This window comes from Ranitomeya imitator, chromosome 1 (genome assembly GCF_032444005.1).
Source record: "Ranitomeya imitator isolate aRanImi1 chromosome 1, aRanImi1.pri, whole genome shotgun sequence".
Lineage (NCBI taxonomy): Eukaryota > Metazoa > Chordata > Amphibia > Anura > Dendrobatidae > Ranitomeya > Ranitomeya imitator.
The window spans coordinates 1,227,496,828-1,227,524,171 of record NC_091282.1 but is presented as its reverse complement, the minus strand read 5'-3'; the positions used below and the strand labels follow the sequence as shown (position 1 = coordinate 1,227,524,171).

At 48.3% G+C, this 27,344-nt stretch overlaps 1 protein-coding gene across 1 annotated transcript in view; it reads right to left on the bottom strand.

The window, feature by feature from the left end:
- The window catches only part of ZNF638 (zinc finger protein 638), a 61,511-nt gene that overhangs the window by 10,683 nt on the left and 23,484 nt on the right, over window positions 1–27,344 (bottom strand). Inside the window, exons 3-18 of the mRNA XM_069745120.1 lie at window positions 26,844–26,905; window positions 25,023–25,061; window positions 24,675–24,946; window positions 23,475–23,950; window positions 19,717–19,857; window positions 19,355–19,471; window positions 18,867–18,898; window positions 18,715–18,746; window positions 16,908–16,960; window positions 16,706–16,834; window positions 9,845–9,976; window positions 7,402–7,443; window positions 7,030–7,167; window positions 5,138–5,263; window positions 5,017–5,054; window positions 2,798–4,400 (exon numbers count right to left, since the gene is read on the bottom strand). Coding sequence (XP_069601221.1) covers window positions 2,798–4,400; window positions 5,017–5,054; window positions 5,138–5,263; window positions 7,030–7,167; window positions 7,402–7,443; window positions 9,845–9,976; window positions 16,706–16,834; window positions 16,908–16,960; window positions 18,715–18,746; window positions 18,867–18,898; window positions 19,355–19,471; window positions 19,717–19,857; window positions 23,475–23,950; window positions 24,675–24,946; window positions 25,023–25,061; window positions 26,844–26,905 — 3,432 coding nt within the window. The remainder of the gene's footprint in view (window positions 1–2,797; window positions 4,401–5,016; window positions 5,055–5,137; window positions 5,264–7,029; window positions 7,168–7,401; window positions 7,444–9,844; window positions 9,977–16,705; window positions 16,835–16,907; window positions 16,961–18,714; window positions 18,747–18,866; window positions 18,899–19,354; window positions 19,472–19,716; window positions 19,858–23,474; window positions 23,951–24,674; window positions 24,947–25,022; window positions 25,062–26,843; window positions 26,906–27,344) is intronic.

Below are 27,344 nucleotides of genomic sequence, written 5' to 3'. Positions count from 1 at the left end.
CTTCATCAGGACAAGGTAGTTCTCAGACCTGTCCCTTCTTTCCTTCCCAAGGTGGTATCTGCTTTCCACATCAGTGAGGACATCATTCTTCCCTCATTTTGCCCTTCCCCAGTTCATCCTCTGGAGAAGTCATCACAAACTGGAGGTGGTCAGCCATTCGAATCTATCTTTCTAGAACTGCCACCTTTCGCAAGTCCGATTCCCTGTTTGTCATCTCTGAAGGTCGCCGGAAAGGTCTTCAGGCGTCCAAATCCATGATCTCTCGTTGGATTCGTTCAGCGATATTGGAAGTCTACCGCGTCCATGAGAAATGGCCCCCTCCGGGGGTACAAGCCCACTCCACCAAGGCTGTCGTCCTTGCACACTTTTATGAGGTTCTATAGGGTTCATACCCAGGCCTCGTCTGATGCAGGTTTTAGTAGGAAGGTACTGCAGGCGGTGGTTGCACACCGGCCGACATGAAACCTTTCTCTTTGTTTTATCCCCACCCTTCTTTTGCGACTGCTTTTGGATGACCCATGGATGTCTGCATGGTGGATTTGATTTAAATCTGATTTAAATCACGATTTAAATCACTAGTCAGTAAGGCTTGATTTAAATCTAAGTTTCTACCTAACTGAATTTGACTCCGCAGAGGTCCCAGCCTCTTCTTCACGGCAAAAATGTTACAAGATGAGTCATCTTCATCACCGCACTTCTCATGATGTTGCCTCATTCGCGCCACCAGGCCTTGCATCTCTTTGTTGCATCATTTGCATTTTGCACGCATGCCTGCCTTACCGATAGGCGAAGGAGCTTCATTAAAATATTCCCAAACTGGGTCTCTTTTACGGCCTGCTGCCATTATAAGGAAAGAATGTAATAAACCTCAGATCGTACACACAAACAGATCCAGACTTGTCTGTCTGTGGCTATGCTGCAGTATTGTGCTCAAAGTTTCACTTTCATTTTCTTGTCTGCTTGCCCTTCCTCCTCCTCACACTTAGATTCACATTCTTCTTGTGTTGTGCAGATCTATTCCACTCCAAACAATCAGAAACATATTGTCTAACTTCTTGGACTTGGCACTGAAGGGGTTGATTCTGTATTCATAGGTTTGTAGAACAATAGGATTAAGGTCTTTTTCTCAACTCTGTTCATGTTGTAACATTTTTGCCGTGAAGAAGAGGCTGGGACCTCTACGGAGTCAAATTCAGTTTTGAGAACTGCGTAAGTAAAGCGAGCGTCTGTGATAATATAGGAGAGAAACTGCCCACTAATCCTACAGAAACCTCTGGAAGAGCATGGCATTGTGAATGTTACACATATACAGCCTTTATTCTACTGAGTTAAACAAGTCAGCTTTATCTCATGATGGAAGAACCTTTGGATGGTAAAATATTTTCCTCAAAAAGCAGTTTATTGAAAAAAATCCGATTTAAATTAAAAAAAAATCTGATTTAAATAAAAAAAATCCGATTTAAATAAAAAAAATCCGATTTTTTTGATTTAAAAAAAAAAAAAAAAAAACACATTGATTTTTATCCACCCTGGTTGTCTGTATCCCCCAATGAAGCGATATATAAACAGGGATTTTTTGGTACTTACCGTAAAATCTCTTTCATGGAGCCTTCATTGGGGGACAGCACCCTCCCTTCTGGTTTTTCTAGTACCGTGTTTGGGTCTTAGCGCCCTGGTTGAATTGGTACTTATATGTTCTGAGTTCTGGTCGCTTTTCCTACTGCTTTTTTCACCAACTGAGGTACTTGGTGCCTGTCGGTGGGTATATACTGCCGGGAAGGAGCTATTCTTTTTTCTTTTTCTGCATAGTGTCAGCCTCCTAGCAGCATACACCCATGGTTGTCTGTGTCCCCCAATGAAGGCTCCAAGAAAGATTTTACGGTAAGTACCAAAAAATCCCTTTTTTTTCTTTTTACTTTGCCCCGGGGAAGGGGGGGGGGGGCATGTCGCTGATCTGACACTTTGCAAAGCAGTGTGCTCAGAGAAGGCGCTTGAAAGTCATCTCCCTGCAGGACCCAGACTGAGCCCATTTTGGATCCATGGCCTGCAGGGAGGAGGAGGTAGGAGACCCTCGGAGCAACACAATCACATCCCTGCGCGAAGCTTCCCTATGCCGCCGGAACGCTGCGATCATGTTTGATCGAAGTGGTCCGGGGGCTAATGTGTCGGGAGCGGCCCGTGACCGCTCCTGGCACAGTGTCGGAGGTCAGCGCGGCCGATCGCCTATGACGTACTGTCCCGTCACTGGGAATTAAGTCCCAGGTCACCTCGACGGGATAGTACGTCATATGGTTTAAAGGGGTTAAGGGTACCGGAATATGGCGACAAGCAAAAAAATGTTTCCCTTACAAATGTCTAAATTTTTTTTACCACTTGTTTGGTATCCGTGTAATCGTCAGTTTTACCATATAGTGTGATCACTGTAAATAAACTATTGCGGAACTGCACACTTTTTTTTTGCAATTTCAAAACATTTGGAATTTCCCCCCCCCCTTTCCAGTGCACATGACAAAATGGTGTCATTCAAAAGTACCACTCGTCCCACAAAAAAACAAGCCCTCAAAACAGTTATAGCTCTAGAAAGGAGAGAAGAAAACAAAGTGCAAAAAAAGGGAAAATCGCGAGGTCATGAAGGAGATGAGGAGACAGCGAGTACTGGGAATTACTAATGGGCTAGCACCAAAAATCTACAGCTATTCCAGCGATTTCGGGGCAGCAGCTGCCCCTTGGCACACTTCTGGGACTCTATACTTTGTGTCTGATGGTAGGACTACCCCTTACCCAGTGGGTAACTTACACTGCCTCTCGTCCGGTCATCCTTTCGGCTACTTGTCCGGGCCTCCCTCTCTCGTGTCCGGGCTATATCCTTCGAGTCCCTCTCTGGTTGTGAAGTCACATACTTTCCCATGCTTTTCTTCTGAGGGAAGTTGGAGCTGGATTTGGAGTGACTGGAGGCGATATCTGCCGGGCTGGACCTGTTGCTACTGGACCTTGGTGTGCTGCTTTCATAGGAGGATGTCCCTCTTTCCCTTGAAGACCTCTTCCTGGAGTCCACAGTTTTTAGTGATGCCCTTTGGCTCTCCAATGTGACCGTCACGGAGATCTCTCCCTTTTGGGCATTGTATTTGGTGGTCCTGATGGATGCACTGGATGTTGCTGCCCCCTTGCCCGACCCCGGTCTTTCCATTCCAGCCTTGCCTTTAGATGTGGCTGCAGCTTTCAAGTTCGACTCCTTCATGTTCTTCTCTTCCGCCTTTCCTGCAGGGATCAAGTTGGTTCCTTTCACCTTGGAGGAGGTACAGGAGAAGTCTACATCTCTAGATTTTGGTAACTGACCTTCTCCTTTCCTTTGAGCCTCTGGACTGTCACTTGTACCTTCATCAGCAGATGCATCCATGTCCTTCTCCGTGCCGAGCGGAATGTGCTCCAGTTCTTCAGTTTCCTCTTCATCTGACTCCACAGAGACGAAAACTTCTAGCTCCTCCGACAATTGAGGATGAGACACAGAGTGAGGCTCGGGATGATATGTCTCTGGTTCTGCCTGTATGTACAGAGGAGACGAGTTCGAAGCTTCAGGTGCCTGTGCAGCCTCTTCTTCATCATCTTCATCTTCATCATCATTTTCATCATCTTCATCTGTGGCAACCATACTGCAGGTAGAGGGTTGGGCCTGGATCTCAGCAGAGGTTGTGTCCGATGTCACGTCTTGGACACAAGGAGGCTGCGTGGATGCATCCTCTGGTGACCTCTCAGGTGCAGAGGACTCCTCAGGTTCTGCCGAGTCCACCTCCATTTCAGTGTCGCTGACCGGAGAGGGAGACAGAGATTCATTTTCAGACTGTTTATCAGTAGCTGAGAGGTTCTCTACTGTGACACTGGGCTTTTGAGATTCAGGAGCCGTCAGTTCTTCGTTGACATTGGGCTTTTTAGAGTCAGGTGCCGTCACCGTCAGTTCTTCTGTGGCACTGGGCTTTTGAGATTCAGGAGCTGTCACCGTCAGTTTTTCTGTGACACTGGGCTTTTTAGGTTCAGGAGCCGTCATTTTTTCTGTGACACTGGGCTTTTTAGATTCAGGGGCCGTAGTTTTTTCTGTAACACTGGGCTTTTGAGATTCAGGAGCCGTCAGTTTTTTTGTGACACTGGGCTTTTTAGATTCAGGAGCCGTCGTTTTTTCTGCGACATCAGGCTTTTTAGATTCAGGAGCCGTTGTTTTTTCTAGGACATCGGACTTTTTAGATTCAGGGGCAATCGTTTTTTCTGTGACATCGGGCTGTTTAGATTCAGGAGCCATCGCTTTTTCTGTGACATCGGGCTTTTTAGATTCAGGAGCCTTTGGATTTTCTGTAACATCAGGCTTTTTAGATTCAGGAGCCTTCAGGTTCTCTGTGTTGATTACTTGGCTGTTAAGAAGAATTACAGACAAATTAGACCCATTCTATCAACCTCTACCCTCATGCACTTGAAGAGAGACATCACCTAGAGGCCGCCCTCTTTATATAAGACGACAGGTGGAAGTCTCACAACAGTGATTTCTATAAACACCACTCATTAGAAAAAGTGGCCAGAAGAGTCCGGGAGGCTCAGACTCCACTTTTGGTAAATAGTTTAAACAGGGCATCAGGGACCCCTCTGGCCACAGAACACCAGGCTGATAATGTGTATGCCATTTGTGAAATATTGCATCTGTAAATAATCTAATAATTTATATAAACGTGTCTGACCACATAATGTGGATGTCTTCGGGTCAAAAACCGGAACCAATGGAAAAATTGTGGCTCTAAAGCATTTCCAACCTGGAGAACTAAAGGTGCCTCAAATCCTCGTGCTCCTTTGATGGCACAGAGCGACAAACTATCTCTGCTTGTAGAACGGGGGAGACCACAGTTAGCGCCATCAATTAGTGTGTGGGAAGGCGAGTGGTGCACCCGTTTGGCTAAAACACTATAGCCATTACAGGAAAATCCTGTGAGGTTCAGGGACACATAAGGAAGTGCAATGGTCACGTCGTATATTTACCTCGATTTGTCCTCTTCAATGTAAGTTCTATATTCACCCTGTGAAGAAAAAAACAAAAATACTAACAACTGAAGAACATGGGTATTTTACACCCAGACATTGATTCTTACTACCAAGGTACCTTGGCGAGCGTGGTCTGGGATGGGAGGGAGCACTTTATGACATTTTCTCCAATGCTGCACGAATACTGAGACAGGAAACTATGCATGGCTTTGGCCGCGGAGGGGCTATGCAGGTGGACTATCGCCTGTAAAATGGGAAGAATAAATAAAAATTACACAAAACTGATCAAAACAAAGAGGAGCTTCAGGAGCCAATGCAGGAGGTCTCCAACCACTGGATGTGTAACAATTTGCTGACAAGTCGATTTTCTGTTTTGTTTCCTTTATTTTTGTTATTTAGGAGCCATAACTTTTTTTTGTTTTATAGCCATATAAAGTGCTTGTCATTAGTTGGACAAATTGCTTTGAATGACCATATTCATTTTGCCAAAACTGATGCATCAGGAAATGTGAAAAGAGTGCAGTGAAATTATGCAAATTAAAAAAAAAAAATGAACTCCCATGATTGATTGAGGTTTCCTTTTGCAATGTTCTAAACATTACATGACAACATGATTCTCCAGGTCAGCGCCATTGCGGCAAAACCGAACCTTTACATACCGTATTTTTCGCTTTGTAAGACGCTCCGGATTATAAGACGCACCCCAAATTTTGAGAAAAATAGGAAAAAACTTTTTTTAATAAATTGGTGGGGCGTCTTATAATCCATGCGTCTTATTACTTACCAGGGGTTGTGGTTGCGGTGGATCAGGGTCCCAGGGTCTTTGCTGGAGGCAGGAGTGGAACATTTCTGCAGGCTGGGATGAGGGGGTCTGCAGGAAGGCTTCTGTGCTCCAGGGGGCTCCTGTGCTGCAGGCTGGGATGAGGGGGTCTGCAGGGGGCTCCGGTGCTGCAGGGGGCTCCTGTGCTGCAGGCTGGGATGAGCGGGTCTGCAGGGGGGCTCCGGTGCTGTCTCCGGTGCTGCGGGGGGCTCTGGCGACAATTTGTGAAAGACCAAAGCCCCCCGGCAGTTCGTCCATGCGTTCCTGTATGACTGACTCCGGGAAAATGGCCGCCGGAATCTCGAGAGATAAGATCTCAGCGCCGAAATCTCCTCCCGAGATTCCGGCGGCCATTTTCCCGGAGTCAGTCATACAGGAACGCATGGACGAACTGCCGGGGGGCTCTGGTCTTTCACAAAATGTCACCAGAGCCCCCCGCAGCACCGAAGCCTCCAGCATCACCCGGGGCAGCAGCGGTGGCGGGCGAGGTGACAGCGGTGGTGGGCGGCAGTGGCGGCGGACACCCCCTCACCCCAGCCTGTAACGGTAAGTGGTATATCTGCTTTGTAAGACGCACCCCTATTTCCCCCCCAAATTTGGGGGAAATAAAGTGCGTCTTACAAAAGGGAAAATACGGTATATTGTATTTAAGTGATCGAAGAAAAATCTGAGCTTGTTAAAAAAAAAAATAAATAAATAGGCTGTGAAGTTCCCTTAGGGGGACTTGATCCAGTTGTGATCCAACTGCTTATTCTGTGTACGGCAATACTACAATATTGCTTTCTGTAGTGTAATAAGGCACGGTCACCTATGAACTCCAACCACAAGCTGGTCTTCGCAGGAGCACCGACAGGCATGTGGGGGTCTTTAGAAGTCATGGCAAACCATCCACAGCTTGCACAGCAACTTCTGCTATCAGAAATTGACAGTGCCAATTAAGTGGTTAAAGACAGATTCTGATAGATGATAGATGGCTGAATAACAACCATCATCTGGTGGGAATGCGGCAAGCTCAACTCTGGAGCATGCTTGAAAGGTAGGGAGCCAGACAATGTACGTACCAGCATGTCATGACGGGAAAAAGTAACTAATCCATTAACATAAAATGTATGAAAATTAGTCTAAGTTAAGTGTTTGCACTGCTAAGTATGGCCAGTAGGGGGCAGAGCCTGTAAGTGCTACCTACTCACCTTCTGCCTATTACTGAAGATCACGTGGTGCTCAACTCTCCCAAAGCGAAGACCCACGCGAATTATCTCAAAATCTTCCACGGGCTTGTCAGGCAGGTTTGTGAGATGGACGAACTTCTCATATATTGAGGGTGTGATCTGGTGATGGGGAAAATACAATTATACATGTACACATAGAAAACTAGTGTATGTTTTCTGGCTTAGTAACTGGGATCGTTCTGGTTCTCCCCCAGAGATGGTGACCGATTGCTGGGGGATGGATTTCTAATCCTAGATTATTTCTCCTCGTAACTCCTGATGGTTTATAGGAGAAACCAAACCTTGCATTCATAAGGAAAATTGCCACCATTAAAAAAAGGTCATTATATTTACCTTGTAGGAAGACTGCTCTATCAGATCAGTAAAGATGAGGTCCTGCGAGAAGGAGAAAATATAGAAATGAATTGAAAGAGGGCAACAATCAGAACGAGCACATAAGACTTGCGATGACGTATGACTTTTCTTCCTCCCAAGTTATTGAGTAGCAGTGAAGGAGCGCTGGGACCTGAAGCCATCCGTCCCGCCCTCAGAGAAAGCTTGTAGGGTATGTTTCCCACGGTCAGTAAACGCTGCGGGTTGGACGCTGCGTATATCTGCAGAATCTAACCCACAGTGTCTAGATGTTACAGCATAGTGGATGGGATTTCATGAAATCCCATCTCCACTATGTGTGCACTGGCACCCGCGGCTTCCCTGCGGAGACGGACATGCGGCGCATCTTTCCAGACTGCAGCATGCCTATTTATCTTGTGGAAACGCGAGCCTCCACAAGATAAATTTCACTCGTTCAATATTGGGCGCGATGATTCTACACGCTTCAATGAACACATGCGGAATCACAATCACCACAGGAGGTGGTGATGGCGAACTCAGTCGAGGGGTTCAAGAGAGGCCTGGATGTCTTCCTGGAGCAGAACAATATTGTATCATACAATTATTAGGTTCTGTAGAAGGACGTAGATCTGGGGATTTATTATGATGGAATATAGGCTGAACTGGATGGACAAATGTCTTTTTTCGGCCTTACTATGTTACTATGTTACCTGCGTTCAAAAGATGGCAGTGCTTTGGACGCAGCAGATATGTGCTGGACATACCCTAAGAGCTTCTGAAAACTGCAGCAAGCAGCCCAGTAAGGGACATCACTGGAACCACATCTCAGATTAGCAGACAGAGTCCCTCTTCAGACTGTATATCCCCAAATCTATACATTAGCCTTAGACAAGCAGTCTCGCTCTGATTTCCAATGGGAGGACATCACATGGACCTGGGGTGTTTCACTCATCCGTATACATCAATGTTAAAGGATCCGTGTGTCCGATCTGCCAGACTTGGGCATGGTCTACTCATCAGCTTAGAAGATAAGACTCAGTCATTAAAAAGTCTATGAGTATCCATGAAAATAGAAGAAGTACATTGCTTTAAGTCAATAGATCAGTTAAAGCTCAGACAGTTTATTGCCATGGTCCTGGACAGTACAAAAGATGGTATCAACCCCGAATGAGGGAAGGTCACTGAAGTGACCACAATATTCCTCCCAAGAGGGGGCTGGGGGGAGAATTAGGCAAGGATTGCCCGCCACGAGCACAGTGAAGTGACAGGGGGGAAAGGTCCTGACTCGTAGACCAGAGAGTGGGCGATGTGAACGGCACCACACTGCTCTCTTCATCACTGCTGTGTGGGAAAACAGTGTGAGAAGTTACACCGTGACAAAGGACAAAGGAAAAAGAATGACGCACGCACAACAAGATGACCTATAAAAAAAAAAAAGACTGATCTGGGATCAGATCTAGGTCTGCCTCCTACAAACACTAAAAGAAACACTGATGAGCTCTATGCCGGTCGGTGGGTGTACAGCGACAGCAGCATACACCCATGGTTACCCGTGTCCCTAAATTAAGCGATGAAGAAAAACCACAGAGGACACAAGGAAGAAGCAGAGATAGGAGGAAATGTGTGAGGTTGTCGATGAGGAATGGGGTCCGGCAGCCACTATGCGAAATGCCGCGCCACTCTTCTATGCAATAGAAGAGAGAAAAAGTGTGTGTGGGGTGATGAGAAAAAAAAAGTGTAAAACATTCAGTGCTGTTCAGAGCTCTTGGATGACTTTTTCCAGACCCTGTACCAATATCTCTCCAAACAGCACTGCTGTCAGGTCAGCAAAGGCCTCATTTTAGATTTTATAAAATGCCACTGCATTAAAACAAAACAGAAAAAAAAAAAGGAATTTCACAGAAATGGAAGCATTTTCCAAGGAATAATGGATGAAAATCCCTCAAACAAGAACTGTAAGACTTGTCTGGTTACAAAAGGCATTTACAAGCTGTGGGGCTTACAGAAAAGGGGTGCTACTAGGTACCAACCATGCAGGGGGCCAAAACTTTTGCAGTGGCCCATTTTCCTTTTTGCAAAAGAAAAAAAAATAAATAAAATAATGACCGCAGCACAGGACATCTGAGTCCACGCACCTATCGTGCATATTAACGGGCTCCGTCCTAACACACGGACTGCTGTGATACGATATTTGGCCAGTAAAGGAGAGTCTTGAACAGAATTGGATAAATTAGGTGGGCCCTCAGAGGTGGTCGAGAGACCGTCAGGGAGCACGACAAGAATTATATCACAAGCCAGACACAGGAGTGTTGGGTAATCCCTGTATTGGGAAGCTGCCCACTTTCCATGATAGGCGTTTACCCCACTTAGTACATTTTCCCCGGTCATCCACTATCCCTGACCACAGGACAAGTCTTTCTGGCCACTCGAGACATCGGCTTACCTCATTTTTCAGATCCTTGTACCTTCCTGCGACGCTTATGGATAGCAGATTGCCGCAGAGGTAAGTAGGGAAAACGCTATAAAACTTCATCATTGAGTCCACTGAGGTCCTGTTGGGCAGCTGTAGGTACGCCTGTATGGACACAAAGGGGAGAATTGATGGCCCGCCATTCAGTCTCTGCAGTGTTACACAGCACCCTGCTCTGACAGCTTTCTACCGACTCCACACATTACAGGGGTCAGCAAATCACAACTTATAGTGATAAAAACAAGATTTTTGGTTGCTTACCGTAAAATCTGTTTCTCGGAGCCTTCATTGGGGGACACAGGAACCATGGGTGTATGCTGCTGCCACTAGGAGGCTGACACTATGCAAATATAAAAAAAGTTGGCTCCTCCTGTGCAGTGTACACCCCACCGACAGGAAGAAAGATCTTCAGTTAGTGAGAAAGCAGTAGGAGAAGCAACGTGTAAAAGAGAAAGAATAATAATATAATAAACTTTATATAGCGCCAACAAAATCCACGGCGCTTCACAGATTAACAGATTCAAACACCCAAAGAGTGTTCAAAGAACTCAAACGTATACAGTAAACAGAGCTGTTCAACTTGGGAGGGAGCTGTGTCCCCCAATGAAGGCTCCGAGAAACAGATTTTACGGTAAGCAACCAAAAATCCTGTTTTCTCTATCGCCTTTCATTGGGGGACACAGGAACCATGGGACGTCCCAAAGCAGTCCCTGGGGTGGGAAAAACAGACTTCCATCAGGTGAGAGGACTCACCACTGCCGCCTGCAGGATCCTTCTGCCCAGGCTGGAGTCCGCCGTAGTTCGGCGAAACGTGTGGATGGAAGACCAGGTTGCCGCTTTGCAAAGCCGTCGGCGAAAGCCCTGTGACGTACCGCACTGGAAGCGCCGACTGCCTGGGTAGAGTGAGCCTTCATCTCAGGAGGGGCCCTCCGTGCTTGACCTGGTAAGCTTCCAAAATTGCCGTTCTGATCGAGCGAGCAATCGTCGCCTTGGAAGCCGGCAGGACTCTACGCACGCCATCAGGGATGGCGAAAAGAGAATCCATCTTTCGGAAAGCGGCCGTGCTAGCCAGGGAGATCCTCACTGCCCTGACGAGGTCCAGCCTGTTCAACGATCGCTCCAGAGGATGAGTCGGAGCTGGACAAAAGGAAGGTAGAACGATGTCCTCGTTGAGGTGGAAAGATGAAAACCACCTCGAGAAAGGAAGGAAGGAAGGCGGAGGCCTGGGACCACCTTATCCTGGTGGATAATCAAGAAAGGAGGTCGGCAGGAAATGGCCGTCAACTCAAAAACGCGGCGGATCGAAGAGATGGACCTGAGAAAAGCCACCTTCCGAGATAGAACTGACAGGGAAAACTCCCTGAGAAGCTCAAAAGGGGGAACCCCTAAGAACAACCAACACAACCTTTAAATCCCATGAATCCACAGAGGCCCTGTACGGAGGGACAGCGTGGACTACTCCTTGAAGGAAGGTCTTAACCTGTGGCTGAGAAGATAAAGTCTTCTTAAAGGGAAGAAGAGCGCAGGAACCTGGCCCTTTAGGGAACTGAGAGCGAAGCCCGAATCCAGTCCTGCCCAAAGGAAAACCAAATGGAAGGCAGGGAAAAAGGACATAAGTGAAAAGCGGTTGGACTCGCATCAACGAAAGTAAGCCTTCCAGGTACGATAGTAGATCCTGGAAGAAGACGAAGGCTTCCTAGCCTGGATTATAGTGTGACTCATCCGGGCCGAAAGGCCGGACGCTCTTAAAACTGTGGAGGTCACAGCCACGCCGTTAAACTGAGCGACCGATATTTCGGGTGGCAGATCGGACCCTGAGACAGCAGATCGGGTCTGTTTGGAAGGCACCAGGGGTGTCCGCGAGAAGAGTGACGATGCCTGCAAACCAAGACCTCCTGGGCCAATCCGGGATGATCAGAATGACCGGCACCCATCCCGCCTTGATCTTTTACGACAGTTTGGAAAGCAAGGGAAGGTGTGGGAATCAATAGGGGAGCAGGAACTGCGACCAAGGAATGGCCAAAATGTCAACACCACTGCGAGAGAATCGCGGGACCTTGGGACGACCCGATGGACCTTTCTGTTCAATCGGGACGCCGTGAGGACCACCTCTGGAGTCCCCCAACTAAGAGCAATCCGATAAGAGACCTTCTGAAGTAAGGACCATTCCCCTGCCGCGAGGCCCGAGGAAGACGGCGGCCAAAATGTCCACGCCAGGGACCTGCACTGAGGATCTCACCAGGACCGTTGCCTCTGTCTAAAAGAGGATCCTGGAATCTCGGCCAAGGCCAGAGAACTCCGCGTCCACCCCTGGTGGTTGACATATGCCACTGCTGTGTCATTGTCTGGATTCGAATTGGCAGGCTGCTGAGAATCCTTACCCAGTGAAGGAAAGATAGAAAGAAGATCCGGAACTCGAGGACATTGATTGGCAGAGAGGACTCCTGTGCCGACCAACCACGATGAAAAGAACAGGTGACAAAGCCCCACGCCTCCGCCGAGAAGGCTGGAGACCGTCGTCACCACCTGCCAGGAAACTGGAAGGAAGGATATGCTGTGAGGTATGTGCTCTGGGATAAGAGCAGGGACCTCGGCCACCAGTGGAGGAACCGTTTGATCCCGGTAGAAAGACGGATCGGACGATGCAGGGAGAAGACAGACCTGTCCTCCTGTGATAGAATAGCCTGCTGAAGAAGTCTTGAATGAAACGGGCGAAGGGAAAAATTGCTTCCGATGTTGCAACCAACCTCCTTAGGACCTTTATGGTCCATCAGCAAGGAGGGGAGCCGAGAACCCTGGAGCAACAAGACGGAACTTCTTCCTGTTGACGAGCCGCCGCAACGGCTAGACTGTCGGGGAAGAGGGATAGACTTTCGGGAGCCTGAAACCGAAATTCCTGAGCCTCCACGGAAGTGATTACTGAACGAGGGAATATCAACCTGAAGAGTCTCAGACGAAACTTCCTGTTCAGCAATTTCAGATCCGGACTGGGACGAACCTTGTCGTCCTCTTTCAGTACAAATAGGTTCGAAGAGAAGCCTGTGAACCGTTCCTGTTCAGGGACGGGAATGTTACCCCGGATTTAAGGAGGGAAACAATGGCTGTAAAGAAACCCAGGACTAGAACGGGTTCTCTTGGAGGTTGGGATTAGAGAAAACGATCCCAGGACCGTGAAATTAATCTATTTTGTCTCCAGAGGATACAAGTTCCCTGGCCCATGCGTTCTCTGTTGAGGAGACAAAGACGTCCCTGGGGAACAGGAGAACGGCTGCCCAGCCTAGGAAACGGGCTGGGGCCTAGTCGTGGGTCCTGCCTAGGTGGAATTTTCAGTCCTGGACCTGGAGAATCCACCTTAGGAGTAGCGGGAACGCCAGGAAGGAGTGAGTCGAAGACTACCTTCTTCTCTTAACGTGCCTGTGGCCTCTGCTGTTGCGAAAAAAGGGGTCAAATGCCGCGAAAACGACGAAAAAGAGGGCCGAAAGGACCGAAGTTGCCGCCTAAGGAGAGAACTGGTGCCACCAGTGGCATCCTTGATAATTTAGTCCAGCTTGGAACCGAAAAGACGTGATCCTTGAAAAAGGCAGGCTCGTAAGGGACTTCTTGATGACCCTTGAGCCAAACAGAGCGAGTAATCTGGGTGGCAACTTTCGCCAGCAAGTCTGGTGGAGCTCCAGCCAGAATGCCCCAACGGAGTTGTTTAGCCCCTTCGGATAGACTTCGAAACCCAAATGGAAGCGAAAGCCGGGCAGAGGGATGATGCGGCAGCTGCGAAAACCGAATTCGCGAAGGATTCCATGATCTTATTGATGGAATCTGTCAGATTCGCCCCACCGGACAGCGTGAGGACTGTGTTGGTGGCAAGTCTAGCAGTCGGCGGATCCACAGAGGGAGAGGTCGTTCTCTATCGCCTCTCGTTCCGGTTGGCGATGAGATCCGGAGGAAGGAAATATGAGACTCCAAGACGCTCGCCTCTTTGAGAATGTCTGGTCGAATTCTCTCTTTCTCTGGCCAGAAGCTCCTCGAGTCAGGATGAGGAGCGAATCCCTTGGGAGGTAGTTTAGACCGTCTAAACGAAACCGCCTGATCTGCAGGTTCCGTAGAGGGATCTTTGATGCCACAGGTCAGATTGGACGCTCCAATGAAGCTTTGAACCATATCCCTCATGCTATGATTTGGTTCAACTTCGGCCCCAAATTATCCTCCGAGGCCTCGCCTGACTCCGGGAAGGGGATCAGGGGGAAGTCGACCACAGAGAAGGACCGTGAGGCGAGATGGACCGAGAAGAGAACTCAGACCGGCGTTCCCGTCTGGATCTTTCGCGGCCTGCATGGAAGACTCGGACGGAGCTTCTAGCGACCCGCTGGCTACTACGGAAGTCCGCAAGGGCAACTAATCGAGCACGGACACAAGGGTCTGGGACACCCGTGTGAGATTCGCTACTGAAAGAGACAGAGGGGAGGCCCAGCCTGGGGAGGGAATTTCACTCTGAGGCGGAGCAGCAGGGGAGTCTTAGGCGGTGAACATAATGTGGGTTGCTGCGGGCCTGCCTGAGGGAAGCTTGGGGTTACAAGACGAACCCTGAAAGTGTTTCAGTAAGGCACAGGACAAAGTAGGAGGCCGGGAGAGACCACCTTTAAAATTAGCCCGAAGGGGCCCCTGAAGGAAATGTCTGGAGAGTAGGGGACGGGGGGTGGTCTGGCAGGGGATTAAGTAAAACTGCGGTGTAGAGGTACTCACGGCAGACGCTGCGGTTTCCGGATGGAAGGCTGCACGGCTTGGAAGATGCTCCTCAGGAACGATAGCCCCTAGGAGAACAGGCAGACATCTGATGGACTCTCTTGTCCGATGTAGCTGCCTGCAGGCCAGTGGGAGATGTGAGGACGCCAGAAAATTGCGCTCTTAAGATGGGCAAAGAGAAACGTTCCTGGCTCAGAAATAAGTATCTGTGGCTGCCTGGGAGTGGTGGGCGGGCTTAACGCCAGGCCAGGAGCACCAAGATGGCGGCGGTGGGCGGAGCTTGCCGTGATAATCGGGCGGGAGAAAAGCCCGCCCGAGAGAGAGGAAGTGGGAGGGGACGCGGCGCCGGAAGTAGGCCCCGGAAGAAGCCGGGGCCTAAATTTGAGGCCGGTGGCCGCCAGGAAGGGCCGCGGCGGCGGGAAAAACGGCGCGGTTGCCTGCAAGGCTGCCGCGCCGCGGCAAAAGGGCACGGTGTGGCCAGAGGAGGAAGCCGGAAGTAGGCCCCGGGAGAAGCCGGGGCCTAAATTTGAGGCTGGAGGCCACCCGGAAGGGTCGCGGCGGCGGGTAAAGTGCCGACGTCAGGAAAAGCGGCGCGGTTGCCTGCAAGGCCGCCGCGCTGAGGCAAAAGGGCACAGTGAGGCCGGGAGAGGAAGCGGCGCGGTGCCAGCAAAGCCGCTGCGCCAGAAGAAACTGTGCCGCCGTAGAAAGCGGCGCGGCTGCCAGCGAGCAGAAAAGTGCGGCCGTAAGAGGGAATCGGCGCGGCTACCTAAGGCCGCCGCGCCGGGGCAGAAACAGTGCGGCCGCAGGTCACATGACCGCCGCACCAGGCCAGAGCACAATGCGGCCGGGGGAAAAAGGGCAACGCGGCCGCCTGTAAGGCCAATAACAGCGCAGCCGCCATAGCGCGGCTGCCACGCGAAAGGGGCGAAGACCCCCGCCCCATGTGAAAGTGAAGGCAGCCTGGAAAAATATCCCAAGGGACCCCCAAATGACTGCCCTGGGACTGAGGAAGGTCTCAGAGGTACTTTGGAATACTTACCTAAAACATCCCACGCTGTCCTTACTAACCTCATTCTGGGGAAAATTTCAGACGTCCAGGGAGCTGATGGACGTCCTCGTCTCCTCCAAACCGACAGGCTCTGGTGGGCGAGTGGGTGGGGGACGGATGCAGGACCGGACTTCTGAGCACGCTTGTGTGCTAGGATCTTGGTCCTGGTGAGGGATCTATGAGGATACGGGGTGGCAGTACACGCCGTACTCATAGTCCATATTGTGGGACTACAGGTGTGACTGCTCACCCTGTATCCCTTCCGGAAAACCTGAAAAGGAACGACGCACATTGAGGTAGATAAGGGTCTAATGAAAGACCCGTGTCCACCTCCTACTGACACTAAGCTAAACTGAAGATCTTTCTTCCTGTCGGTGGGGTGTACACTGCACAGGAGGAGCCAACTTTTTTTATATTTGCATAGTGTCAGCCTCCTAGTGGCAGCAGCATACACCCATGGTTCCAGTGTCCCCCAATGAAAGGCGATAGAGAAAAGAGGATCTACACTAGAGCACTGATGCCTGTACGGGCACGACGGAGGCATCGCACCCACGGGCTTGCTCTTTACCTCCGCCATTTGACTGAAAACTTAGCACTTCCAGACTTAATTTACAGCTAGCCCAGCCCCCTCACGGGAGTCTTGGGAGGGGCAGGGCTAGCAGGTGACCAGGATCTCCATGTAATTGGTTGAGTATTTCTTAGTTTTGTTTGTGGGGGAGGAGCGGGTGGTCAGCAGATCACATGGGTTATTCTAATTAATGTGACTTAGACGTAAGCTGTAAGCTAAAGCGTTGTGTCAAAAATGGCTAAAAATCATCAAAAGAAACCCGCCCCGATGAAAACACTGATTTATTTGAGTTGGGAATGACTCAATAACAGTGGTCCATCATCCACATGGACATCTCACTGACCAAAAAAAAAGGCTAATTTCGATGGGGCTCAAATCTGAGAGAGCGGCATATGATGGGGCAGTGAGAATACGTGGCAGGGATCACATACTGCTTCTACTCCTCATCTATTCCCTATGAACAGGAAAGCGGTCACGTTACCTCTTTATGGGTGGAAACGACGAGGACGTCTGTTACACCGCCAAACGGTTTAGCCAGGTTGGTGATTTCATCCACGTTGCACTGGAAGTCGGGCAGGTTGGAGACCAGAACGACACATTTGTCCTCATGCTGCAGAGAGAAGGACACGTGTCACCTTTTACGTCACACAGACACCACGATACACAATCGGCCGGCGGCCTACCTTCAGAGGAGGATCTTCCAGCATGTAGCACTTGATAAAGCCTGGAGGAAGATCTGGAATAAGAACACAAATCGACAGATCAGCAACAAAGGGACAGAGCAAGTGACGAAGAAACCACAAGCATCCTGACGGGAGACTCTGCCCTGTGATCAGCCTTCATTAGTAGCAACAAGTCGTCACCGGGTGACAGACAACATTGCGTTATTAGTTCTCTGGATGCAGCCAGCAGTGTAAAGTATGGAGCTGTTCATTAGCGGCCTACAGAGTGAGCTTGTCATCCTGGTTTCAGTCTCCTATCATGACTCCAAGGCTACATTCGCCATCTGGCTCTGGCTTTCCTGGAAGGTGGTATACCCGACTGCCCTCACTTCTATCTGGCGGCTCCTTTTCTTGTTCTTCACCCGCACAAGGTGGTGTTGCATCCAGTGTCTTCGTACCATCATGGACAGACCATTAATCCTTTCTTCTACCCTCGAGGAGAAATCCTGACACCGTTTTGGATCTGGTCAGAGTGAAAGTGACGATTTCCTTCAGATTCCCTGTTTGTCATTCCAGAAATACTTCACCGTGTTCTCTCTGTCACTGAGGCGACCATTGCCTGCTGGATCACCTCTGACATCCTGGTTTAGCTTATAAAGCAGAGAACAAAAAGGCCCCAAAAAGGCCTTCACGCCTCTTCTGCTCAGGTCCAGAAGTCTACCACCTGTGCATCAGCTCATACATTTGCCTACCTTGCCAAATCCCCTTTATGGCTTCTACCGATACTAGCCTGGTTGGGGGGGGGTGCTGTAGGCCGCTGGGTGGTGCACACAGTCTGCTGTGGTTTTTCCTCACCCATTAGGACATCCCATGGTCCTGCGTCCCCTAATGCCATTAATGAGAATATTGGATTTTTCTACTTACCGTAAAATCCCTTTCTCGCTCCCACCCTATCCCTGATGCTCCGACATTAGTTTTGTAGCCTGTGGCCTCTATTAATCTTCACCAGGTTCAGGTCATGTTGGTTCCTGCCTTTTTCTGTTTTTCTTTCTACAGCTCTTAGCAGTAAACTGAGCTGCCCAGAGTCTGAGGAAAGGGTATTGTCAACACTACTTCACCTAGTGTGGAGCCTTCTTGTGGCAGGGTGTGCACCCACGCTCCTATGTCCCCCAATGGATTGAATTAGAGAGGAATTTTATAATAATTAAAAAAAATATATATTTCCCTGTCAAGGATTTAAGACCAACATCACAATAAAAAAGGGGAATTAAGCATGTCACCATGTTGGGGTGCATCCCTCGTAATTTGCTGCAAACTAGACAAGGTCAAAGTGAAAAAGAAATGCTCCACCGAGGCTTTTCCTGAAACGTATTTCTGTTGACAAACAAGTTGGATTTATAAGCTAAAACTAGAAGTGGCTCCAAAACATTAGATGCAAATTTTCCCATTGTTTTTAGTTACTCTGTAGGCTTCAATCCACATTTTGGTTTTGAAATACTGACATGTGAATAAAGCACAAAAGTTTGGAAGCAGTTTCTCCTTTGTCCCCACTTGTCAGGTCTGCTACAATACACAAAAAGGAGAAGAGGTGCCTCCGATACACAGGTTGCAGTGATATCACTACGTCCGAACTTAGGAATAATACCAGGGTTGTCCTACCGTAGATACTTATTATAAGTGATCGTGCCTGACACATGTAGGACCCACTTCTGGGCCGCTGAATCTTTCCTCAAGTCCTGGCCTGATAAGGCTGCCCGTCGAGAATGACTAGAGAGGTGGCCTTCTACAATCACGTCTATAAGCCTTACAGAAATCGCCGAACACGTACCTGGCTGTGCTGCAGATTCAGCAGGTTCCTCTCTGGAGGGGGCGAAGGGGAAGAAAAAAAGAAAAGCTATTATAATACACTTCAGAAAACCAAGATAAACCTGAACCCCTTGCAGACGCAAGAATGCCGTGTATAGAATAAACGCTACTTACGGTTCATCCTCCTCAAGGCTCTTCCCATATGTCTGTAAAAACAAAACGAAGGACAAAGTTTTAGAGCGTATGGTTTCCAATAATTAAGTAGCACGTTGTGGTGCCGTATACTGAGGCAGAACAGCAGAGCTCAGTGATTGGTTGCAGTGGTGATGATAACAGTCTGTGCTGGACTCCGGGAAAAGGGAAAACTATCATTTTATTAAAAATGGAAAATCCCTTTTAGGTTGCGGGGAGGTTCCAAAAGATCAGTGGCATGAATGTGTCCAGGAATATTCATTTCCACAAAGGGAAATGGACGACTTGCAGTGCGCCTCCGTGAGGCGACCGTAGGTCATGGAGAGGGGCACAACTCTTCACAACCTGCTACTTGCCGAGAGACCCAAAAAAGCAATTGTACACAACGCAAATAAAATAACCGTCCTTCGGCATCAGGAATGAGAAGGTCTCACACCTGGATACACAGACATATGTACAGAACCACTCACTTTTTTATGGCCAAAGATTGACAGGGTGACCTGCTGTTTATTTATCCTGACCGGATTGGATTCGCTGTACTTGACTGCCGCCGCGGCTGCTTCTTTAAAGTTGGTTTCAATGAACGCCTTGAAAAGAAGAATGCATAAATATCTCCACAAGTATCCAAACGCCTACCTGCCATTACTGATCTGAGTGAGCAGAATAACCTTCTGCCCATTTACACTACAGCGTGTCTAAGCGCGGCCGAGACACCAGGGACTGGGACATTAGCGTCCTGGTTTATTTTATGGTTCCATCACATTTCTAGGTGTTATTAGAATTTGTGTGTAAAGGTTCTGCAACATTTAACCCCTTATTTCAGGCAACATACCTCATTTTTCGAACGAATAATGAGGACGTCGCAGACTTTTCCAAAGGGCTCGGCAAGTTTCAGGATATCTTGATCGGTGTAGCCTTTGTTCGGTAAGTTGGTGACGTGAATGATTTTGTTAGAGCTGTTTTTAGCTATGAACTGTAAAATCAAATATAAAAAAAAAAAAAAAAAATCAGAATTTTTTATTATAAAAGACATTCATTAAATAGACTAAAATTTTGCACCCACCTGTAGTATGAATATAAAAATGGATATTAAGTCAATATTGAAATATACAGAATGCACTCAGACCATTACAGGGCAGCCCTGCTGGTCGTACATTTACAGTGACACTCCTGAGAACTGTTTACTTATTGCCGAGATCCCAAACTGAGCATGCGCTGCCCCTGGCGGCCATTCTCCCAGAGGCCACTGCATCCGGGATTCCACAAAATGCAGACGGAGCCCCCTGCACCCCAATCCGGTCTGGGAGTCCACTGAACACCCCCTGTGACCACGCTCCACCAGCGATGCCCACCCCCCCCAGTAAGCTGAATTCAGACTAAGACGGACCCCCATTTGACACATTCATTTTTTTCCCCCCATTTTCCTTCTGAAAATTTGGGGTGCCTCTTATAGTCAGAAAAATATGGTAATTTTTCTTATCTGCTATGGTACAAATATTGGCTTTCACAAACTCTGCCATTTTACCATTTTTAGTCGGATGTTTTTTTTCTGGTTACTGAAGGGGCAGAGTAAATGCAAAGAGCACAGAGACTGCAGCGTAGAGGACGGGGGCAAGTTATGTTTTCCGGTGAAGCCCCTTTAGATTATCTGGGACGTCAGGAAGAGAAGGTGACGCTGCCCTGATCCTGTGTCTGACAACAGCGAATCCTCGAGACTATTCATGTAGGGGAAGGGGTCACTCACAATTTGTGGGGGCTTCTAATCGATGGAAGGGTCACTCACAATGTGCGGGGGCTTCTCATCCATGGAGGGGGTCACTCACAATGTGTGGGGGTTTCTCATCCATGGAGGGGGTCACTCACAATGTGCGGGGGCTTCTCATCCATGGAGGGGGTCACTCACAATGTGTGGAGGCTTCTCATCCATGGAGGGGATCACTCACAATGTGTGGGGGCTTCTCATCCATGGAGGGGGTCACTCACAATGTGTGGGGGCTTCTCATCCATGGAGGGGATCACTCACAATGTGTGGAGGCTTCTCATCCATGGAAGGGGTCACTCTCAATGTGTGGGGGCTTCTCACCCATGGAGGGGGTCACTCTCAATGTGCGGGGGCTTCTCATCCATGGAGGGGATCACTCACAATGTGCGGGGGCTTCTCATCCATGGAGGGGATCACTCACAATGTGCGGGGGCTTCTCATCCATGGAGGGGGTCACTCACAATGTGCGGGGGCTTCTCATCCATGGAGGGGGTCACTCACAATGTGTGGAGGCTTCTCATCCATAGAGGGGGTCACTCACAATGTGTGGGGGCTTCTCATCCATGGAGGGGATCACTCACAATGTGTGGAGGCTTCTCATCCATGGAGGCGATCACTCACAATGTGTGGGGGCTTCTCATCCATGGAGGGGATCACTCACAATGTGTGGGGGCTTCTCATCCATGGAGGGGATCACTCACAATGTGTGGAGGCTTCTCATCCATAGAGGGGATCACTCACAATGTGTGGAGGCTTCTCATCCATGGAGGGGGTCACTCACAATGTGTGGGGGCTTCTCACCCATGGAGGGGGTCACTCACAATGTGCGGGGGCTTCTCATCCATGGAGGGGATCACTCACAATGTGTGGAGGCTTCTCATCCATGGAGGGGGTCACTCACAATGTGTGGGGGCTTCTCATCCATGGAGGGGGTCACTCACAATGTGTGGGGGCTTCTCATCCATGGAGGGGGTCACTCACAATGTGTGGGGGCTTCTCATCCATGGAGGGGATCACTCACAATGTGCGGAGGCTTCTCATCCATGGAGGGGGTCACTCACAATGTGCGGGGGCTTCTCATCCATGGAGGGGGTCACTCACAATGTGTGGAGGCTTCTCATCCATAGAGGGGATCACTCACAATGTGTGGGGGCTTCTCATCCATAGAGGGGGTCACTCACAATGTGTGGGGGCTTCTCATCCATGGAGGGGATCACTCACAATGTGTGGGGGCTTCTCATCCATGGAGGGGATCACTCACAATGTGTGGAGGCTTCTCATCCATAGAGGGGATCACTCACAATGTGTGGAGGCTTCTCATCCATGGAGGGGGTCACTCACAATGTGTGGGGGCTTCTCACCCATGGAGGGGGTCACTCACAATGTGCGGGGGCTTCTCATCCATGGAGGGGATCACTCACAATGTGTGGAGGCTTCTCATCCATGGAGGGGGTCACTCACAATGTGTGGGGGCTTCTCATCCATGGAGGGGGTCACTCACAATGTGTGGGGGCTTCTCATCCATGGAGGGGGTCACTGTGTGGGGGCTTCTCATCCATGGAGGGGGTCACTCACAATGTGTGGAGGATTCTCATCCATGGAGGGGGTCACTCACAATGTGTGGAGGCTTGTCATCCATGGAGGGGATCACTCACAATGTGTGGAGGCTTCTCATCCATGGAGGGGGTCACTCACAATGTGTGGTGGCTTCTCATCCATGGAGGGTGGGGTCACTCATCACAGTGTGTGGGCGCTTCTCATCTATGTAGGGCAGTGGTCCCCAACTTCAGGCCTCGAGGGCCGCCAACAGTGCAGGTTTTCAGGATTTCCTTAGTATTGCACAGGGGTTGGAATCATCACCTGTGCAGATGATCACATTACCACCGATGCAATACTAAAGAAATCCTGAAAACCTGCACTGTTGGCGGCCCTCGAGGCCTGGAGTTGGGGACCCCTGATGTAGGGAGTCATTCAAAATTTTACCTAAGACCACGTCCATTAATGAAGAATGGGATCTAAACCTCCCCCTTTCACCAAGGACAATGTGGCAATGATGGAGACAAGGTCACAAGGCAAATGTGATAAAGTGGAAAAGGAACAAGATCTTTGGGCCCATGGTCAGGAAACTTCAGAGATCTCATCCCATTGAGAACCTGAGGTCAACCCTCAAAAAAAAAAAAAGAGACAAGTGACAACTCTGATGAGACTAGAACGGGCGACCATGAGTCACGATCTGCCCAGAAGCGGAAATCCATCTGCCGGAGCAAAGGACAGAAGTCTGGAAAATTCAGGAAATATTGAGGCATCATAGAAATTTCATGTAGTTGTCAATAATAGTATACCTGATAGAATGCTTAAAATTGTACGTCAGTAACCATAGAAACATCCAACTTAAAGAGCGAAAAGTAAGCAATGAAATGTGAAAATCAAAGCTTGTCCTTCTTAAATAATCTTTATAAATAATAATAATAATCTTTATTTTTATATAGCGCTAACCTATTCCGCAGCGCTTTACAGTTTTTGCACACATTATCATCACTGTCCCCGATTGGGCTCACAATCTAGAATTCCTATCAGTATGTCTTTCGAATGTGGGAGGAAACCGGAGTGCCCGGAGGAAACCCACGCAAACACGGAGAGAACATACAAACTCTTTGCAGATGTTGTCCTGGGTGGGATTAGAACCCAGGACTCCAGCGCTGCAAGGCTGTAGTGCTAACCACTGCGCCACCGTGCTGCCCTATAAGTTCTTAAAACTTATGACCACAACTATACTTACCCGGGAGTGACTAATGCCCCCGCACAACTCTGAGAATAAGACCCCGTACCTTATTTATGCGGTTAGAGCTTGATGCAGGTTGTCTGATTGGAGGAAACCATTTGGGCGGCGACTCTCTCTTTCCAGAGGACGTGCTCGTAGTGGTCTTTTTGGCCCCTGAGCTCACAACAGGCTTCTTAGTGTTGGAGCTGGCAGATGTGGATTTTTGGGTGGCCGAGCTGGTGTAGCTGGGCTTCCGTGCCGAGCTGGTGGATGAGCTGCTGCCAGACCTAGAAGTAGCAGTGGTAGATTTCTTTGGAGTCTGTGCACTACTGGGCCGGGTGGATGAGCTGCTGGAGTTACTGGTGCTGCCAGGTTTCTTCTGAGTTGGTGCACTGCCGGCTGGCTTCTTGCGGTCATTAGGATTGTACGGCTTGGGTGGCGGCTTCTTGCCATTACTTGGCTTTGCAGACTTTGCCTTGTCACCATATTTGAATTTGGTGGCTTCTATGAAGCTTTGCACCGCTGCATCCACAGCCTTCTTATCTGCAAGCAAATACAAACAGGTATAAGGGTATGGGCATACGTAAATTTACAGAAATACGCTCCCAAAAACACACAGAGAAACAAATATATATATATTTTTTTTAAACTCTTGTAAAAAAGTGTGTGCATCTTGCAGTCCGGAGGCAGTTTCATGTAATGAAGGAAATCGCCGACACTCAGTCCTTCCCGATCTACCCAACCTGATCGATGGAGCGGAGGCTGCGGGACCTTCTGCACCAGTAATTCTAGAACCTTTCAGGTGACGCGAGTTGGGTGGGAAGTCCTTCAGCTGCTCCACTCCTGCTTTGTTTAGGTCCCAATCAGTAGCAGGTACTTGCCTGCTTTTTACTATGTGCCTAAAAACTAACAGTACTGGATAACCCATTTAAGGTTTTGAGAAACGCCTGGTTGAAGTGCACATCAATCGTTTGAAGTGCCTCATGCTCATGATGGAAAATGCTCCAAATTTGCCGCTATAATCAGAAGGCAGCAAAAAAACTTAAAGGAAAAATCTTTTAAGAAACACTTCAACACCAATTCATGAAACAAAAAAATTCCTCCAAAAACTGACCCAAGGAGGAGTGTTTCCTGAAGCAGTTTCCACTAGAAAACATGTCGTTCGTGATCACCTAAATAATAAAAACCTTCATGTGTACAGCCTTAAACGTACAGTATATATTGTCAGCACTGTCCTGTAGAAACGTACACCCAGATAGTGTCTCACCAGGAGATTTGCTATGAGAGGATCGCTTCTGTCTTCTGGGAGAGCGTGAGCGGAGAGGAGACCTTGGCCCACGTCGCGGGCTACGTGACCTCTTTGGACTATGCCGAGATCTACGTGGACTCCGGCTCCGAGACCTTCTCCCGCCAGACTTTGGAGAGCGAGATCGCGATTTACGACCTCTGTGCCTGGACCCAGACCTTCTAGCTCTCCGGGGGCTGGGACTCTTGGACTTTGAATTTTTTGAGGTTGGTTCATCTTTTTTGCCCTCGTTCCTAGATTAATAAAACACAATTTAAGAAAACAGACCACGTCTATGATCCAACTCGCAATTAAATAGGACGATATTACCTTAGAGAAGAGAGGACTTGTGGGTTCCAGTCAGGATACCTAACGGACAACGTAAAAAAAAAAATATTAAAATGATGTCTTTACTGAAGACAATAAGTCCATGGTCTTTATTATCATGCACAAGGTTGGGGCGCCTACATACTAACATACCTGGGGAACGCAGTCTATAACCCTAAGAGTTGTGCGAGCAAACGTGTCAGATCTCCGCTCCTTCATTATTGTGACTTTTGGGAGTGCCTTAAAATATGCTATCAATTGTAGGGAACCCTTTAGTTTGGGTTTCTCCTCAGCTGGAACATTTAGGGCATATCTATTAGAAAATCACAAAAATATATATATTTTTTTTCTACTCCAGTCCATGTAATGCAGAGTAGGTGTTTAATATAATTACCGACTGAAGTCTTCCCTGGTTTCCAGCCGCTCGGAGTGTCTTAAGTCACGTGACAATTATACTCGCCGGATCACACGGAGTCACTTTCACAACACAAGACTATGCTACGAGAAAGACACAATGGTTCTTGTGTGAGCCATCAGAGAAGCACTCAGAGAGGGCTGGAAAGTGGAGAAGATGGTGACCAGTAAGTATATTAATCCACTCACACTAATTACATAGACAGGAGAAAAAAAATATATATATTGTTGGGCAAACTTCTTTTATCATAAATGTTCAGCAGATGCAGGTGCTGCCAAAAGTCGATAAGGGGCTATTGCCTGTCCATCTGCATTTCTACAGAACTTCACCAGTTAATGAGCAGGCTTTTTTCGAATTCCTACACAGAGCGCGCCGTCACCACCACGCAGCCTTCTCTAACCGTTTTTGCACCTTTTTTCTTTCTGACTTATTTTCAGTGAATTTTTAAGAAATCTATAAAATTGAAAAAATAAAAATTAAGATATTTTGAGCTCAATATGGTAAAAATTAATTTTCCCTCACCATCCACAATCAGACGAAACATCGGCTCACACCTGGACCAATGTTAGCCTAAGGGGCCATGCACATGTCCGATTTTCTCAGATGAGAGAAAACACGCTGGTGTGACGCTAGCTTTACACCCCAATTTTTTGCATTTTTCTCAGAACTGACAGATCCTTTTTAAAAGGAGCGGAATACTATTGGGTAACCTGCTATTACAGTCCTAGGTAGGTAGGAAATAAAATCTCCGCACTCCATACAGCAAACACCGCCAACCCCCAAGTGTGACCCTCTTGCAGGAGTCTCGTGGAGAAGCAGCAGTCGTACTCCACCCGAACCATCCGTGCTGCTGCAGTGCCAATAGCGAGGAGGGCCGGCAGTCTGGAGTAGAGTATCGTTTTTTTGGTTTTACAGCAGGGGATTGGTTGTATGGATGCTCGCAGCAGTCGTTCACCACCTGAACCATCCGTGCTGCTGCAGTGCCGATAGCGGGGAGGGCCGGCAGCGGTCCAGAGTAGAGAATCATTTTTTGGTTTTACAGCAGGGGATTGGTTGTATGGATGCTCGCAGGAGTCTCGTGGAGCAGCAGCAGTCGTACTCCACCCGAACCATCCGTGCTGCTGCAGGACCCATAGTGAGGAGGGCCGGCGGTCCGGAGTAGTGTATCATTTTTTTTTTGTTTTACAGCAGGGGATTGGTTGTATAATGGTGACTGGATGCGCTGAGGTGTAACCGGTGTATGACAGCAGACAGGACCAATAAAGAAAGCCAGTAGTAATAGCCATATATACTGCCAGCTGCTCTCCTGAATACAAACATTCACATGTGCTCACATTTATCCTGCATTTGTAAAATCCAGATTTTTTTATTATTTTTTTTTGCATCAAAGCACAAATGATTTCTCTTACTGTTGATGCAGGTTCCGACAGCTTTCAATGTGGGACGTGTTATTCTGGTGTTTAATCCAGTCCTAAACAATAAGGGAGAGAATAGTTAGGATGGGATACCGGCAGAATTAATAGGGGACGTTTCGGGGAAAAAAAAAAAAAAAGGAGCGGGGGGTGCTGGGTGGGCGAGACTTCATTAATTGTATAGAAAAAAAAAATCCCTTCTATTAAATGGTTTACATTGCAGCCAAAGTGTCCCAGCCGTGGCAATGAAGGACCCTTAAGAAGCCGAGGCTAGGAGGTGGGCGAGCTGCACACGGACACATGGAGGATTATCTTTTTAACCATTAAAGAGAAGTTTAAAAAAAATGTTTTACCAAAAATAAATAAAAATAAGAACTGTGATGATGCAGTAACCACAACTTATTTAATATGTAAATGTATACCTATTCGGACAAAAAAGAAAAATGGAAAAAGTATATCTTTCACCATGAACTCAGACCTATAAGGCTGGTAGCTTCT